The 18426-nt window shown below is 30.5% G+C and overlaps 2 protein-coding genes across 2 annotated transcripts; both read left to right on the top strand.

Annotated features, from left to right (window-relative positions):
* Positions 1 to 9185: 9185 nt before the first annotated feature.
* On the top strand, positions 9186 to 11165 carry 1-3-1B (syringolide-induced protein 1-3-1B). The gene is made up of 2 exons (NM_001250174.1): positions 9186 to 9759; positions 10516 to 11165. The coding sequence occupies exons 1-2, from the start codon at positions 9374 to 9376 to the stop codon at positions 10838 to 10840; spliced, it is 711 nt and encodes a 236-aa protein (NP_001237103.1). The 5' UTR covers positions 9186 to 9373; the 3' UTR covers positions 10841 to 11165.
* Positions 11166 to 16377: 5212 nt separating this feature from the next.
* LOC100306197 (uncharacterized) lies at positions 16378 to 17783 on the top strand. Its single transcript, NM_001248346.2, has 3 exons — positions 16378 to 16414; positions 16880 to 17138; positions 17410 to 17783. The coding sequence occupies exons 2-3, from the start codon at positions 16883 to 16885 to the stop codon at positions 17472 to 17474; spliced, it is 321 nt and encodes a 106-aa protein (NP_001235275.1). The 5' UTR covers positions 16378 to 16414; positions 16880 to 16882; the 3' UTR covers positions 17475 to 17783.
* The last annotated feature ends 643 nt before the right edge of the window (positions 17784 to 18426 follow it).

Here is an 18426-nt window from a genome sequence, read left to right as displayed (position 1 = left end):
AATACTATTAATTAATATTCAACATAGAAAAACTTCATATCGTATCTGAAAATATAATACAGAAGTGAATGATTTTATTTTATGGAAAATATTCCTCTTCCCATCATTATTTGGAATAGATTTATCAAGTGAGATTTTCAACAGTTAAATCACGGGCAATTGCATATCTTAATTAATGATTTTCTTTCCAAATGCAAGTGCAAAACTATCACTAACGATAAGGTGCACGCCAAAAAACAAAAGAAACTAACGATAAGGGCATAATATATGATTAGTTTCTGGGCGGCTTCTATATTCGCAACGAAATTTGAAGATTGAAGAAGGCAATGCTAAAGAAGAGAAGAAAGACGGCCAAGTGAATGAGGTGGCAATTCGATCTTATCCAAAAGGAACCTAGACGCCCACGAGTCAAATTCCAAGTGGGAGCCACGTGGCAGAAAACCATACAATACAATTTGTTTGAGTTTGAGTAGTTCCGATTCGGTCCGGTTCGGTCCGGTTCCGTTGGATTGGATATTTTTTTAAACTGAAGTTGGTACTTTCTAGAGCGAATCAGAAGAGGGACCCATGCTCCGTCAGCAAGCCGCATTTGAAAGCTGACACTTGTCTTTAACACGTCATTATCATTCCCAAGAGCCAGCCATCGCCGACAACTTCACAGTTCTTCACACTCTCACAAACCCCCCCTTCAACTCTATCTTTCTTTTTCACTCCAATGTTTTCAATAAAGATGCTTTAACAAGCACCGAATACTATCAAACATTTAATTATTGTTTTAATTTATATACTTTAGCTTTTTATACCATTATTTTTTGTATTATTGTGAACAAAAAATATATGTTACAGTTTGTTTGGTTCGACGGAAAATCACCTGATGAAAGTTATAATGAAATAAAAAGTGTTGAAAACATGAGTCCCACCGAAACAAACAAGCTAAAATGTACAACAAATCAAATGAGATTTTAGAAATATCTTTCACTTTCAGTCTTCTGGTTGTCTTTCAGCAACATGTTTATAATTGATTTACCATAATAATCAAATAAGGTTAGAGCATAATCAAATAGCGTCGTTATCCTTGCCTAGGAATGAATTTGCTAGTAGCATGTGGGTAAGCATAATCGGACTATGAGTAAAATTGGAAATTCATAATTATCTGATTTTACTTTTTCCTTTTATTACCCACATAGTTATTTTAATTTAAATATTTCATTTCTCATACTTACATCTTTTTTTCATTTATTTCTACCAAACACCAACTTAATCAGCATGTAACTAGATTTAAATAATTTAAGTGAATACTTGTATACGAACTTTTAGATGAACTTCTTATATTATTATTCTATATTTTCAACCAATAAGTTTTTCATATGTGTTTAATATTTTAATATGTCATTATTCATATTGATATAGAAAATGACAATAAATAAATTAAAGAAAAATGTCAAGTTTCACTACTGTAATTATAAATAAATATTTTTATAGCATTAAGAGAACATTACTTCGTGTTATTTATGTAATGAATCTTATTGATAAAATTTTATTGTTGTTGTTGATATTATTGCAAGGGAATAAATACATTCTCTTGTGATTTCAAATCAAGAATAAATATAAGCATAAATTGTATACAATGCACGAAAGATCCAGGACAGTTATACTTTATTTTTTTCCCAGTCTGTAGAAGTAAGTTATCGGCATACTTCTTTAAAAAAATCGCCATTAATTTGCATACTTTTTAAGAAAAAATTCTTTCATATGGTTTTTACTTTGGGTATCTTCAGAAACAAATATATTATCAAATTAGCAAGTTCTTTTTTTTCGCTAAAGAAATTAACAAGCTATGCTTCTTCTTCTTTTTTTACAGAATTCTTCTTCTTCTGTTTTTTTTTTTAATTAAACAGAATTCTTCTTTTACTCGTTATGCACTCTGTTTTTCCAACGTTTATCAATCGTCCCAAGTTCTGACGACTCACCAGTAGTTCTACGGTCTACCTATTTGAGATTTTTTAAAAAAAAATACGTTTTAATTTGGAATACTTGTACGGATAGAATGTGACACACTAGGAGTTTACACTTTACACTTATTTGTCAGGTACACAGTTGGTAACAAGACAATGAATTCGTCTTAAAATAATTATGTGACGTACAAGTTCAGTGTTGAGTTAATATTATTGGTCCACCTCAAAACACAAGAAATATATATTTAAAGATTACAAGACAATAAGGGAGATTTTTTTTTTAAAAAAAAAAGCTCCATATTTGAAAAAATTATTAGGTGATTAAGATCGCCTGATTGAAAAAAAAAAGTAATTTTTAAGTAAATTGAAAATTTATATAAAAAAAATTCAAAACTAATGTGATTATTATTATTGATCAATAAAAATATTTATAAAAAGTAAAAAGCGAAGAGAAGGAAATTATATTTTCTATTTTAAATATTAGAAATTCAATTATTATTATGTTATAAGTTATCATTATTATAATTATTTGTAACAAAAATTCTTTTAAATATATAAATTTTATTATATTTGAATTCTAAACTATTTTAATTCTAAACTAAAAACTTACAAAAAATTATCGTAATCTATAAATAAATATGAAAATAGAAATTTAATAATTCCAACAATAATTGCATATACTATGATATTTTAAATTGATTAAAGAAAATTTAAAATTTCTTAAATTAAGAATAACATTATTAATTTTTATTAGGTTGTTAGTGAGTAGATTTTTTTATTGTCTGCACATCACATAATTATGGATTGAAACTATAAATAACATGATGATGTTGAATCATATAATAAACGATCTAATATTTGACCTGCAATCCATGTTGTTAAAAATCAGTTAGAAGTAAAGATAGCAAAACTAAGGTGGATAAAAATAAAAGAATAAGTGAAAATAAATCAGAAATAAAAAGTGTTTGGATAAAACGAACGTGAGAGATGAAGAAATATATGAAAATATATAGAATTGCAATATTTTTAAAGTTATCTTCCTCCAAATGTCCTTTCTCTCGACATCCAAAATTATTTTCATTCAGTCATTCACGCTATATTATTTTCATCCGCTGTACCAAAAAAAGATTTTTAATGCACTTTACTCTTGTAAAGAATTTTTTAATGGTTATATTATTATTTTTTTGCTTGTGTAATAGTACTACTTATAAATAATGATATATGAATACTTTCATTTTCATGTTACAAATATTTATTTGAAACCCTTTTTATTTTATTTTTTTATCATATTATATCACATACTACAAAAGCGATCATATTTGTTTCTCTTGGATTTTATCTTTTCTTATTCCTAAACGTCAAGAACATTGGGGTGTCACTAAACTTTTTCTCTACTTATATTATTACAAAAGCGATCATATGACATCGTCGATAAGTAGAGTAAAATAAAAAAAGAAAAAAAAATATAATGATGCAATTTATGTCAAGTTGAGTTTTCGTATAAATAAAGCTACCACTTTACTTTATTCCATACAAGATATCAAGTGAATTGATGTTAACCGATTAAAAAATTTTAAAAATTAATTATAGTAGTTTTTTTTACAAAATTAATTATAGCAGTTATGTTTAGCAAAAGGCTCCTACATTACTCATATATATATATATATATATATATATATATATATATATATATATATATATATATATATATATATATAATTGTATGCTATAAAATAGAACTTGGTTAAAATATTTTTTGTACATATTTCGTTTACTACCAATGTAGGGGAGCGAATCTCGTCCACGAACGTGAAGAGAATAATTAGATGAAGTGCTTGTGATGCTCTCTTTGCTACGTTATAGGTGCAGTGATCTGTAAAATCTTTGATGTTTCAGTTAGTTCTTGAAAGAGTCAAGAGTTTAATAGAATTGAAATAGTGTGCATTTTGTATCCATTGTACTTTGTCGTTTCTTAATGCCCCCTTGTTGCATGGGTGGTACCACCGTACATGAATAATACGCCATATATCTAATTGTGAGGCGTTTATTATGAATATTTTCCAAATGTGATCTAGTTAGTGCAACTTGTATTATTTTTGTTGTTGTGCTTGATCTTGCGTGTTTATTGTTAGGTCAGGATAATAATTAATCTACTTACTTGAGCTGACGTGTTTCATCGAGAGATCTATATATGAATTATATTAAATTCTTTCCTTTTTAAAGTCAAATTATTATTTTTTCTTTCACAAGTTGTTTTATTCGTGCATTGTATGTTTAATTTTATATTTTATATTTTTAGTTATAAAATATACAAATTTAAAATTCTAATAATTTTGTAGTACACCACTGTAATGAATAGAGTCATTTAAAGTTTTTTTCCATCTATGTATAGTATAGAAGCTCTTCCACTATAATTTTGATACGATATTTTGTCTAAAGTTTCGTTAAAAAAAAAACTATTGCACTATTTGAATATTTGTTAATTTTATTCTTGCGTGTTCTAATAAAAAATATTTGAATCATACTACTCTTGCACTATTCTTGCATTTTTTTTTTAAAAAATAAAAACAAGTATTTTCTCAAAACAACTTTAATTGAGCATGTGAAATACGTCACATTATATGCACCTTCATTGAATCTCACTCGGTGTTGTTGCTATGCTGAAACAAATTTTATTTTTTATGATTTTATACAGTCGACAGTGAACACACTTATAGTGCAAATCAATCAAACAAAAGCACTATCTCATAAATGAAGAGCAGTACTATTTATTACGAAAAATAATACTCCTGTATTTACCAATTAATTACCAATTTATTCAAATACGTACACGTGATGGTGGAAACTGGAAAATGTCAAGTTGAAGTGCCCAACACGTATGGCAAATGGCTGAGAAGTTCTGGTGAAGAATGAATTAGTTCGTGCGATTTTGTGTTCATGATGGGTCAATATCACACGTTCAAGAAATTTAAAGCGACTTAAAGATATTTTTTAAAGTTTATTTACTTTTCCTATATAACACAAACAATAATTTCATTCTATTAATTAAATAGTCAAAATTAACAAATAAGAACATGACGGCTAATCAAGTTGGAGCTTTCCATGCTAATTGGAATAGATAATTGTTGATTCTAGGGATAAACACACACACACACGAAAGATTCTTCAGTTAAATTTGATTGAACAAACAGTAAACTAAAAACGGTTGGTGTTGGATTCTATTCGCCGAAAGAGTAATTTATTGGTGTCGGTTTGACTAAGACCCTTTTTTAGTTTTTATACAGAAAAAGATGAAGTCCCACTAAAACTAAAACACATTCTTTCCTCTACAGGCCCGCGAGGTTTCAGGAATTGGAATAAGAAAACACTGGGTAAACACAATAAAATGGAAATTTCCTGTATTCATTTATCACATACACGTACGTTTGTTTTGAAGCCAAATTGAGAAGTAGGTAAAGCCAATACGTTACTGCGAGCAACGCGTGTAATCTCTTCATGTGTGCATGCATTCACTACCCAAATAAGTGTACTCTTGCCCACATCAGGGAATAGAATCGTATTCACTTCACCACACACACGAAAGTGACTACTATGCAAAGCTCTATAGCGAATATCAATAATTCATTATAACAGGAACAAAATCTGGTTAATCATTTTCTGTTTTCATTTTCTGAAAACTGTTTTCATTTTTAAAAGATTATAATTCTGAAAATATGTTTAATTTGACTTTTTATTTTCTGTTTTTAAAAAATAAAAATACTGAAAATTTATGATATATTGACTTTTTATCTTTTTTGTATTTTTAAATTTACTTAAAATTACATTAATTGACATCTCATTTTCATTTTACTCGAAATCGAAATGAGATTACTGTTTTCAACTGAAAATACTGAAAACGAAATTTTATTATTTTCATTTTCTGGTTGTTTTCTGTTTTCATTTTTACTAAAAATGTTTTCAAAAATCCAATCAAACACATTTTCATCATTATTTTTTATTTTTAGTGAAACTGAAAATTCACTGAAAACAAAAAAACAGGCAAACCAAACATCCCTTAATAATTTATAGGCGCGATAGTTAGAGAGCATGGTTTAATAAATCGGCTGCATATATCAGCATCAGCCACTTTTGAGGGCAACGTTGCTCACGAGAATGACAATCCGGCTCATGAACTTTAGAGAATGCTCCCAGCAGCTTCGAATTTTGAATGGTTGATTTTAGAGATTGCGAATGCCCTTGGAGAAACACTTTGATTATGTATTTATTTAATATTTTTCTGTCTTATATATTAAGACTTTATATCATAAATAAATTTATTATTCATTTCAAACTAAGTTTCAAGACATAATTGAAATAAAATCCACTTTACAAATGGATCCAATTGAAAATTAAACAAGAGAATTTTAGTTTTACTTTTTAAGCATACGTTGAAGACCTCGCAATTTAAAACCAAACATGCATGCCTCCCAAGATTGTTGACCACCTACAAACATTGTCACCTTTAATTTAATAAATTTTAGTTTTAGGAGAGTTTTAATACTGAAAAGGAAATAGCACATATTGAGGAGACGTTTGCATTGTGTATTTATAGAAAAATGAAAATGGTTTGCGTGGTAGGATAATGTTACGTTTTGTCGGTCGATTAATTGCCTTTACACATCCTTAGGATAGAGGAATTGTCTATACTTGTGTCAAAAAGAAATTTTGTAACTTATAATGTATGATATGTTATGAAAAATGTATTAAATTTGATATTTGGTGTGCAAATCGTTAGCGGGCTTAAGTCAAGTGAGGTTTCTCTTGGTCTTATAGACAAAAAAGAACATGTTATCCCAATAAAATATAAAATTCAAATGTTCCTACCGAATGCCTATTTCTACTAACAAGTCGATAGTTGTTGCGAAATGTCACGGTGAAAAACCTAGATTGTTTGTTTCAAGATATAAAAATCGAGAAAAATGAACTTTGGAATATGACGCTGTCAATTCACAACAGTATAAAATTTTCATATTTACCTTGTTTCTAATTTCTATGGTGAAAGGTGGGTATGGGAATGAAAGTTTTTTTTACAATAGTCATGTCTCCATTTCATTCTTCTACCTTTTTTTCCAATTTGAATTAAATAGGGTTTTTCCTAAAATTATGAAATATCAATCAAACATGTTCATTAGAAAGATATTGTTAGGCATAATATTCTTAAAAATGTAATAATACACCTTGAAACAATCGCTCCTGAAATGGACGATTTGTAAATGTATGTTTAGAATAAAATTTGCAAATTTAGATTTGAATAAACTTCATCTTGCAAACTAAATTTTTAAAAATAACCTTCATTTTTCTTCCATTTCAAACTAAGTTCTAGACAAAATTGAAACAAGACTCAATTTACAAGTAGATTCAACCAAGAAACAAACAAGAGTAATTTCTAAATTTACTTGTTGAACTACATCTTAATATGGGTGATGACCACATACAAATATTCTCACACTTAAATGAGTTTTAGTTTGCTAAGGTAACTTTTCACCTAATGTAATTCTTAAAATTTGGAGTTGATTGACGTTAGGGTAAACGTAGTCTGGATGGATTCCATGATTTCACATGTTGAACAGTAGATACCCTATGTTAGGATAATATAATGAAAAATCTCTTAAACAAAAGAGTCTGACGTTCAAGTAAATACACGAGTGAATTAATAATGGAATAAAAAAAAGAGGAGATAAAACTTGTATTTATATTGTTGGATGGGAACTTCGGGTCTTTGATGGTAAGAGTTGTTAGAGCGGCATAACAACTCTTGTAGATAATTCATTACTTATAAATAATAGTTAGTAGATAATTCATAATTTATAGATAAATAACTAATAGATAATGCATAGTTTATAGATAATAACTAATAGATAATTCATCATTTATAGATAATCTATCACTTATTGATAATTCATTGTTAGTAGATAAATATATACCTACATCTTGATAAAAAAATAATAACATTATCACTAAGATTCAAATACATAGATATTTGTTAATAATTTGTCGGTCTAATAGCCGGACCGGTGAGGGAGCTACACCTATGTTTTGGTGTAAGGAGTAACTAGAAGGGCTGACTGCGCATTCTAACACCACATCGATTTGGTAGATCCTGAATGTTACACTTACAAAATCATAAACTCTGACTTCTAAAACAAGCAAGAGAAATTCCCAATTTTACTTTTTGAATCTACGTTTAGGGCACCTCGTTGCATAACGCATGTATAGAAGAATGAAGGTGGTTTGTGTGGCAGGATGATGACACGTTTTGTCGGTTCATTAATTGCTTTTACGTAATTTAAACATAAAGAAATTGTCCATATTTATGTAAGGAAATAATTTCATAACTTACGTGACCAATATGTTTCGAGAAATATGTAAAATTCGACATATAATTTTTACATTATTAACTAACACAAGTCAAGTGAGGTGTCTCTTAATGATCACAATTCTAAATTGAATAGCTCAACACATATTTTTGTGATTGGACTAATAGTATATTTAGATTGATAAACAATTCATTTCAAGAATAAAATCATGGTCAAATCACCACAAAAGCAATTATTTATTATTTTTAAGAAAATCACAATGAGTTCAACTCACCATCTTATCAAGCATGTACAAAATTTTAGATCTTCATTTGGCATGGTGCGAAGCTAGAACAAGATTTAATCAATTTTTTTAAGAACAAATTAAAAATTTATATCAATAACTTTCACCGAAATTTATTTTAGAAAAGTAAAAAAAAAAACTTATTGATATTAATTTCATTATTTTAAGTCTAAATAAACACGCTCCCGTAAAATACAATAGTTTTTTTAAAATGGGTAAAAAATCATAAAAAAAAGATAAAAAATGTCAATGAGATGATATATTTCTCTAAAATGATTAATTTTAGTTTTATTATTATTATTTTCAAAAAACAGATGAAACGGGGACTTCTTTCTTTCTTAGCTTGCACTGTACAGATTCACAAGGAAACAAAGAAGGAAAAAAAAAAAAAAAAGCAAAAACGTGTTGCTATTGAAGACCTGATGAGCTGGACCCACCACAACAGATTTTCCCAAAACCCACCAAAAACTAAAATAGCTTTTTCACGAACAATTAGAAGAAAATAAAATACTTTGTTTCCTGAGCCTTTAATTAATTTCGCGTCCCCTATAAATGAATCGCGTTTGTTTTCTTAAATCCCCCACCAAACCAAACAAACGAAGAAGCGAAATCTCCTAGAAAGCGAGTTTCTCTCTTCTCTCTCTCAATTTTCACATAGTCAGCGAAAACAAACAAACTATTGGAACACGAAACACAAACATCATAACATAAGCAGCAGCAGCAGCACCACCCACCTTGTTCATTGTTTTGAATTCAACTGAGAAAAACGACAAACGAGGATGTTTCAAGAGAGCAGCGCGACACGGTGGCCGACTCAGCCGACTCAGTGGACTCGCTACCACGACAAGCTCTTCGAGCGGGCTCTGCTGGTCGTGCCGGAGGACCTGCCGGACCGGTGGGAGAAGATCGCCGACCAGGTTCCCGGCAAGTCGGCGGTGGAGGTCAGGGAACACTACGAGGCCCTCGTTCACGACGTCTTCGAGATCGACTCCGGCCGAGTCGAGGTCCCGAGTTACGTCGATGACTCGGTGGCGACACCGCCCAGTGGCGGTGCTGAAATTTCTACTTGGGACAACGCTAATCAGATCTCATTCGGGTCCAAGCCTAAGCAACAAGGCGACAACGAAAGGAAGAAGGGCACGCCTTGGACTGAAGAGGAACACAGGTTTGTTAACGCGTCAACGATTTCGCTTCAATTAGATTTTTTTTTTCTGTGTTTGGGGTTTTTTCTCTTTAAGAGAGCTGTTTAGGTGTGGTGAAATTTTCCAAGCGACTTTGAGTTTCTGTTTGATGTTGTTTTGACCTGGATTTTTTTTCTTCTGAATTTTATTTCTTGATGACCGTTCGGTTTTATAATCCGAGGACTTGGTTGTGTATTTTTGTCTCTGAGAACATGTTATGTCCGAAGATTTGAATTTTCAGCTTTACGTACTTGGCTGGCGCCTCTTTATGAAAACCTTGTTTTAATTTCTTTTTAAAGTTTGGCCTGTATAATTTCACTCTCTTTAATTTAATAATTCTCTCACCAAGTGTGCTGTGAAATATGATGAATTGTGAGTCCTCTGTTTTGTCTTTGTTTGAATTATTGTGAGAGTTTTATCATCTTCGCTGACACGAATGCATTTTTTGTTGCTTATTTTCCAACGCCTGACTTAAACCTTGGATTTTAGGAAAACTGAATTAGAATTAAAAAAAAAAAAGAGAGGCAAATATCAAATGTCTGCATTGCAATATTTTTTTGTTTGTCAATTTGAAGATGGTGTAAACCCTCATTTGCTGTTTCTTGCACGTTGGTTCAGTTAAACTCGCACACACAACATCTTTATTCCACTATCTGTAGGTTTGAGTCCTTATTGCAAGTGCCATGAAGGTGAAGGGCAATGCTAATTTCATGGTTGCTGATCTACCTTTTTTGTGACAGGCTGTTTCTCATTGGGCTCAGTAAATTTGGGAAAGGAGATTGGAGAAGCATTTCAAGAAATGTTGTTGTGACAAGAACACCAACTCAAGTAGCTAGCCATGCCCAGAAATACTTTCTCCGCCAGAATTCGGTGAAGAAAGAGAGGAAGAGATCAAGCATTCATGACATAACCACTGTGGACAGCAACTCAGTTCCTGTGCCCATTGATCAGAACTGGGTTCCTCCTCCGGGTGGTTCAGTGCAGCAATCACTGCAATACCCATCAAGCAACATGCTCGATCAAATGGGTACATTTGGGTATTCAAACTATGGCTTTGGCATGTAAAGAATACTAGACTAGAAGCCGTATGTTCTGTATATAGTGCTGTAGATTTGATTCATAAGTTCCCCTATGTAAAGTTTTATGGTTTTGCTAGCTGACAAGGGTGATTAGGAGTATTGCTAATTATTGAATTCATTAGTGTAGGTTTCGTTTGAATACCTTTGTGGATCCTATAAATGAACCATGAGGATGAAAGGGTAGTGAATACTAATAGTGAACCTTTAGGAATGAATTCAACAGGTATGGAAATTCTTTGTATGTGCCCAATTCAATTACTGCTTTGCAATTCGGATTATAAGTATTGAAATGAAACCCTAAACCTTGGCCATTTCTTCAGTGAGTTCAGTTGAGTGAAAGCTTACTGAGTATGCATTATTGCATTCAATCAGCAAACAAAGCCTGTTTCGGTTGCTGTTTCTTGATGGCTTTTTATGGTTAAAGCCTGCAATTTTATTGAAGTTAATGAAAAGAGTTGCAGAACTTTTATGTAGAAATGTAGAATAAAGGCTTGTGTTTCAGAGGCGCCGTTGTTTACTGATCTTGTGCCCACTAGGTCATTTTAATTTTTTTTCTCCTTTCTTTGCTGAAGACAAAACTTCACCAAAACCATGGCACTTTAAAGCGCAATATAGGAGAATCTTCAAATAAGAAAAGAAAAGTAAAAAAAAAAAAAAGGGCTGAATCAAGGATTTAAAATCATTTTCCATCTTGGTTTAACATAATTAGAATTCTTCCCACAACTGGGGATTCCCCATTCGGGGTCCTGTGGTCGGGAAAAAATTTTCCCCGGGGATGGAGATGAAAACCTCCCGCAGCTAATTTGGGAACAAGGATTATGCTTTTCGCCCCGCAGGGTCCTTATCCTGCGTATATATAATTTTACTTATATACCCTCATAACTTATAATATGTATAACATAAATATAAGGAATCGGGACGGGGACTATGGTTCTGAGTCTGCATTTAGCATTGGTGGACAGTTTCTGAATTCACATCTTAGCAAATTAAATGAAGACACTGTTGAGGCATTGATGTGCTCTCAAGATTGGTTGCGTAATGAGATTGAAGGTAATAAATTTAATTTTACTTGTAAATTTTTCTTCTAAGCAATTTATTTATTTTAATGATTGTATAATTGTGTCATTAGGTTCCTTAAAATCAAAGATGAAATTTTGCTCAATAGTTGATGATGCAGACACAACAACGCCAATGGTATGAAAATTTTATTATATTAATTCATGACTTTTTTATATTTTCTAAATACATGTTTACATGTTTCATTGTGTAGGTTTGATGTTGAAGATGTTTCATTGCACTTGGATGAAAGTATGAAGACTTGATTTAATATGATGTTAATTTATTGTATTAAGACTTGATTTAATATGATGATGTTAATTTATTGTATGAAGACTTGTAATGTTATACTAGTTTTATTATTTTTATTGTGTAATACTATAACATTAATATGTACTTGGATATTTCTTGGATGTTTTTATGCTTGTGTGATTTTATTACTATTATTATTGATTTATTTTGGTATTTTTAGTCATGTTTTATACTTAGAATTGAACCTTAAATTTATTGTTGTTGAAAAATCAAGATAAAATAAAAAAAAATATTTTTTTATAATTTTTGATATTTTTTAATGTAAAATGGAGTCTCCGCAGGTCCCGCAGAGAGTCGGGAACGAGGATGAGACAAAAAATATTCTCACAACGGAAAGCGGGAACAGGGAACAGGATAAGATTCGGGAACAGAGAGCGGGGGAGTACTCCCCGCCCCACGCGGGTGCCATACCTAAACATAATCAGTTCCAAATTACAACCCAAGGAAAAGATAAGCTATCAGCAAATAACAACTTAGCTAATTAGAGGCCAATCTGCCTATTAATTCCAATTGTGGTTTGTGAGAAAGAAAAGTTTGAGGATCCAGTGCATATTTCTAGTGTTAACTTATTGCTACACCCATCCCTCAAGCCCAAACGGTTATTATTAGGAACATTAATGATAGATGAGGAATTACTTCCTACAACATGCATGAATCTATTTTTAATCCCTTTAGGATTCCCATAATTCGGTTATTAACGCAGAGCAATACCCAATATGAGATATAAAATCTTTAGCCAAAACTTCATTATCACCTTGTATAAATGAATAAATTCTTAAAATTGAATGGATCAATCATGGTGGTCCTTAATTTTTTTAAAGTAAATGCTTATTCAATGTTCTTAAAATATTAGTTAAGAAATTAAAGTGACAGAGATTTTTATTGGCATGTGTAAAATTGTTGTTCAGGACTTTTTTACATTCTCCTATAATTTATACTAAATTTTTAAATTTGTTAATCAATGCCCTAATAAACCGGTTAGTAAGATGCCAAGATCCATTTTTTAAAGCTTATTGTCTTAACAAAAGAATCATCATATTGATCATTTTCACTTTATTCTTCATTATTGTTTTACAGAAAAGAAATGACACTTGCAAAGTTAGCCAAGAGTTCATAAAATTTCATGGATTAAAACTCTAATTGGTTTAATCCGGACTAATACAGAATTGACTTCCTAAGACGCCCCAGCACATCCTGCATCTCCTGGGTTACTTTTTGATGCACCATGATTACCCAGGAGGAAAATGCCAAAAAGAATTATCATAATGGCTTTAATCCCAACCCAAAGATTGCATCAGCGTCAATCTGAGAACCTGTGGTTTCCCCCACATTGCATGTAATTATTTAACGCACCACTTGTAGTACGGATTACTCAATCCGTAATCCGTAATACACCGTGCATAATTTTTCCCATTGCATAGTGTTGCTAGGTGTACCTAACATTAAAACAAAATTTTAAAAATGTTTTATAGTGTTATTTTTAATTTATTAATAAATTAATTTTTTTAATAATAAATGTTTTTTATTTATAAAAAAAATAAGAATTAATTAATCCGTATGAGTTATATTAAAATTAATTGTTAAATTTTTTTTAATTTAAATTTACATATGTATTAAATATATATTAGAAATTTTAGTGTTATATATAACTATTATTTATTTTATAACATAATTGATCTATTAAGTCAGTTGGTTAGAGCATCGTATTAATAAGAAATCACCGGTTTGACTCCTGTTTGGATCATTAATTTTAAATTAATTCGTAAGCCTCATATATATTAGCTAATCCGTATCTCTTTTATAAAAGGACAAAATGTCAAAATCATACAATTACTGGGTGTACCAGCAATTTTTCTAGGTGCACTTAGCAATTCCCCCACTTTTCACACTGTCCAACTGGCTGGGAAACTTTCATTTCAATGGGCTATTCCTTTTTTCTTTTGGGGGGGGGGGGAGGGGGTGTCTCTCTTAAAAGATGCTATTTACATAATTTTTTCCTCTTCACACCATCACTTATTTTTGTTTTTTATATTTCTAAAATACCCCTCCTTCCCTCTCACATTCACACTCTCATTTTTTTCACAGATCTTACGGAATTTTTCTGTAATATAGTTTGTTAAAATACGTTATAGTAATTAGTTTTCGTAAAAAATATTATTTATATGAAAAAATGCAAAAAGATATGTGGACAATATAAGAGGAGAAACAAAAGAGGGAATGTGATGCCCCTTTTCTCTTTCTTTGAAGCTTGTGCTTGAACCGAATTTCAGAAGCCCGATCTAGAAAAATTTGACAAGGTGTTTCAAGTTTCAACACCATTATAAGATAATAATAATAATAATAATAATAATAATAATAATAATAATAATAATAAAGCAAAGTTAGTAAGAAATAAATAACAAATTAAAATTAAGGTACATGAGAAAACCATGCACTGGGTGAGGTTATACTAACTACAATTATGTGATAAAATTGCTAAGAAAGTAAATTAGTACTTTGTGAATAACATCATAATATTTTATTTGTTGGGGGTGCTACTGCTAAGCCCAAAACTACACAGTTACAGATCTAGAAATAGAAAAGTAAAATTCAATACAGTTTCTAAATAGGAACTCAGAACAGCCTACGAGATGATCATCGACTCATAATAGATATGTAACCCTCAACTGTAAATTGCAAAGTGAGCATGATAATATTTTTATATTAATATATTTGTTTGAAAATATATGTTGTTAAACAATTTTTAGTTTTAATTTTTAAAAGTTTATGGCTTAATTATAAAAAAAACTTGTATATTTGGATAAATGTCAAGTTGGTACAATTATTAGTTAAATTAAGTAAAAAAAAAACATTTAAATTATCGACTTGAGATTGTGAGGTTAAAGTACTCTAAACTTAATCCACTTTATAAACACCTTTAGCTGAAAGCCGTATATTACTTATTAACAAAAATAAAAATTAAATGATTTGATTTAGATGTATCATAAAAGGATACCGTATTTTTCTCCTTTATCTTAATCAAAAGAATATGTTCAATGAATATCAAAATAAAAAGCATAGTAATTACTCGGGGTTGGTCTAATTTTTTCAGAAAATCTTCCTTAAAGTTATTCTTGGCGGCAATGGAGTAATAAAGCTTACATTCAGCAGCAAAAATGCTTTACGAACAAAAGGAGAATCAAGACATAATCGTTGAATTGAATAGAATATTTTTAAGGATTTATTCCTAGTAGTTTGTATTATTTTTTTTGCAAAATATGTTAATAGCAAGGAGCATTGTTATTCTTGTAAGATACAAAAAAGATTAAACTTTATTTTAGATTCCATGCATTTGGATAAGGGGAAAAGAAAAAAATTAAAATAAAAAATTATTTTATTTAGTTGAAAAACAAAGATAGAAACATTTTTCTATTTTTTTTTCTAATTCAAATTATAAAATTTCTGTCTATATTTTATTTCCTCTCGTTAAACAAATGAGAAGTTTGGAAAACATGATTTATAGAGGACAGAAAAATTAAGAGAAAATAACACAGTTCTCATGAATCTTTATCAATTTAAAAGAGTTGTTGAAAAGTGGAGAAGAAAAGAAAACATTGTAAGACAAGCATGTCAATTTTTCTAGAGAGCGGAGGCGAGGTTTTATGTAATAGCAAAAATTACTTCAATGACATAGATTTTTATTATATTTTATTGTAAATGTAATTTTATTTTTATTTTTCTATTAGATCATATGAGCAGAGAGATATCCCAATTTTCTTTTTCTATTTTTAATTCAAATAAACTACAAAACAATACAAATTTTGTTCTACCTCTTTTCATGTTACTTATTAAATTTTTTATTTTAACTAAAAAAACATTCATATTATTTTTAATTAGGATTTATTCAAAAATAAAAAAAATTATCAACAATAATTTTAAAAATATTTTTCAGTTAAAAAGATAAGAATCTATAATTTGGATCTCCTTCATATAAAATTAAAGAAGAAAAATAAAGAAAGAGTGTTGCTGAGATTTGACTATTTGAGGGATAAAAGGGTAAAGTGAAGTATAGTTGTTTCCCGCCAAAGAACAAAAAAATCATTTAAGTTTCCCGCTCTGTTCCTTTTCCGCGCTCTCTCCATATCAAAGTGCAGTGACTGTGACTCGCCACAGACTACGCAAAGGCAAAGGGTTTCTTTCCAATCATTCAAAGGTTCACTCTTCCCTCTCATTTTCTCTTCTGCTTCGGTTTTGTGTTTTTTGTTGCAGAATATTATTCACTGATTTCCCACATCTTTAGGGTTAGGTGATCTGTAATACGCTATACTCATGTTCTTTGTTTGTGCACTCAACGTGTTTGTGGAAAATCCTCTCAGACTATCGTGTGGCATAGTTGTTATTTTTCTTTTTCCTCGTTAACACCCTCAACTCTTACTGTAATTATGTGCCGAGCTGAAAAATTGAAACCAGATTTTTTCAGATCATGCAATCATTAGTTACCCGTTGTTTAAGTTATTTGTTTATCAGCAAATGGTAGTTTGTTAGTTTTGTTGGAAATGTCATTGGGAGGATTCGAGCTTCAACTCCCCCCCCTCCCTTCCTAACCACTAGGCCAACCTTGTATCTCCATTTTGTTTAAGCATGCCTGCAAAGCTTGATTGTTTTTGTCTTGTTTCAGGCCATGGACATGTCAAATCCTTCTGTATTTGTAAATGCTCAGTTGATTCCCAACTTTATAGGGAAGAAAGTAAGAGCAGTGGTTCAGGTGAGCCAATGTGATGGTGGGGTTACCACAGCAAAATCCACTGATGACTGTCAATTAACCATAAAAGGGTTGCCACAAGTCCCTCTTATGAATTATATTGAGGTCATTGGCATTGCTGAAAGTAACAGTTCTATTGATGCCGAAATATGGACTGACTTTGGCAGCACCTTTGGTACGAACCATTACAACCTTTTTTCTTACTTAATTGTCAATAAATAGATTCACTTTTCTCTCTAATTGAGAAACGAATCACTTGAAGTAAATGTTTCTTCTTACATGTTTTTTGTTCTCAATTAAACCCCGAATTTGATTTATTGGGCGATTGCTCTCTTCCTCTACCATGGACACAATAGAAATTAGAATCAGGAACTGTTTGTTACTTCTTATTTCTATTGTTCTGTTCCTACGTATTTATGTTGGTTTTGATCTTGCCCTCTCTGTAGACACCTTCTCTTACAATCAGTTGTGCCAACTAGCCAATGGTGAATTTAAGGGTCTGTTTCTCTAGGGACATCAAGGAATGTCGGGTCAGCAATTGGATGGGGTTTGTTTGAAGTTGCTGCTTTTTATACTTGCACCTGTTTACATGTAAATGTAGGAACTATGCTTTTGAGTATGGTATCCGCAGAGGAGCAGGGCACATGTGCTCTGTAGGAACTGTTTCATTATCTCTTATGTTAGGTTGAGTTTGGCTTATGTCTGCATCTGATTCCATCGTCTTCAATTATACTCCCTTAAATGAAATGAAGTAGTAGTTTCATACAGAATATTTTGTTCTTCACCTAACTAAAATACCTTGGATGTTTCCCCCCTTCCGGTTGTATGTTCATTGTAAGAAACTTTGTTACGTTCTTCTTTATTGTTATATTTCTTGTGTACTGTATGGATTTACTTAAATGTTTTAAAATTTGATTTTAAATAATAATTTTATAAAAGTGATTTATATTTAAAAAACAAATTTGTAATATAACTTTTATAAAAATTTTAATTCTCAATGCATTGGGAAACTACAGTATAGGTACATTAAAGTGATTGCTTTGGGGTTGGGAAACTACGGTATAGGTACATTAAAGTGATTGCTTTGGGGTAGTAACGACAACAATAGTATGGTAAAGACTGATAGAGGAAACAATAATGATAGTCTCATAAGAGACATGATGGATTGGAGGTGATGATAGTAATAGTAATAATGACTCTTGTATAAGAGCATTTTTAGCGAGAATTGCTTGTGAAATTTTTAAACTTAATAAGAATCAGTTTCATGCAAATTTACCATGGAGCAATTGATGAAACAATTATAATAACCGATGCTTATATTTAACAATCTTTAAGAATTGTAAGATAATTGTATACTTATTTTAAGTTTTTAAAGATCATTAAAATTCATAAATATGATGTAATATTGTTTTTATCAAATAGTTAGAGAACTCCACTATAATTGCACCATGTTATTCATACTA

This window comes from Glycine max, chromosome 20 (assembly GCF_000004515.6).
Source record: "Glycine max cultivar Williams 82 chromosome 20, Glycine_max_v4.0, whole genome shotgun sequence".
NCBI lineage: Eukaryota > Viridiplantae > Streptophyta > Magnoliopsida > Fabales > Fabaceae > Glycine > Glycine max.
This window is presented reverse-complemented; position numbering and strand designations above follow the sequence as displayed.

Coding starts and splice junctions, on each gene's coding strand:
- 1-3-1B (NM_001250174.1), top strand. CDS start 9,374: ATGTTTCAAGAGAGCAGCGCGACACGGTGGCCGACTCAGCCGACTCAG. Junction 9,760..10,515: donor TGGACTGAAGAGGAACACAG/GTTTGTTAACGC, acceptor TTTTTGTGACAG/GCTGTTTCTCATTGGGCTCA.
- LOC100306197 (NM_001248346.2), top strand. CDS start 16,883: ATGGACATGTCAAATCCTTCTGTATTTGTAAATGCTCAGTTGATTCCC. Junction 17,139..17,409: donor TGACTTTGGCAGCACCTTTG/GTACGAACCATT, acceptor CCCTCTCTGTAG/ACACCTTCTCTTACAATCAG.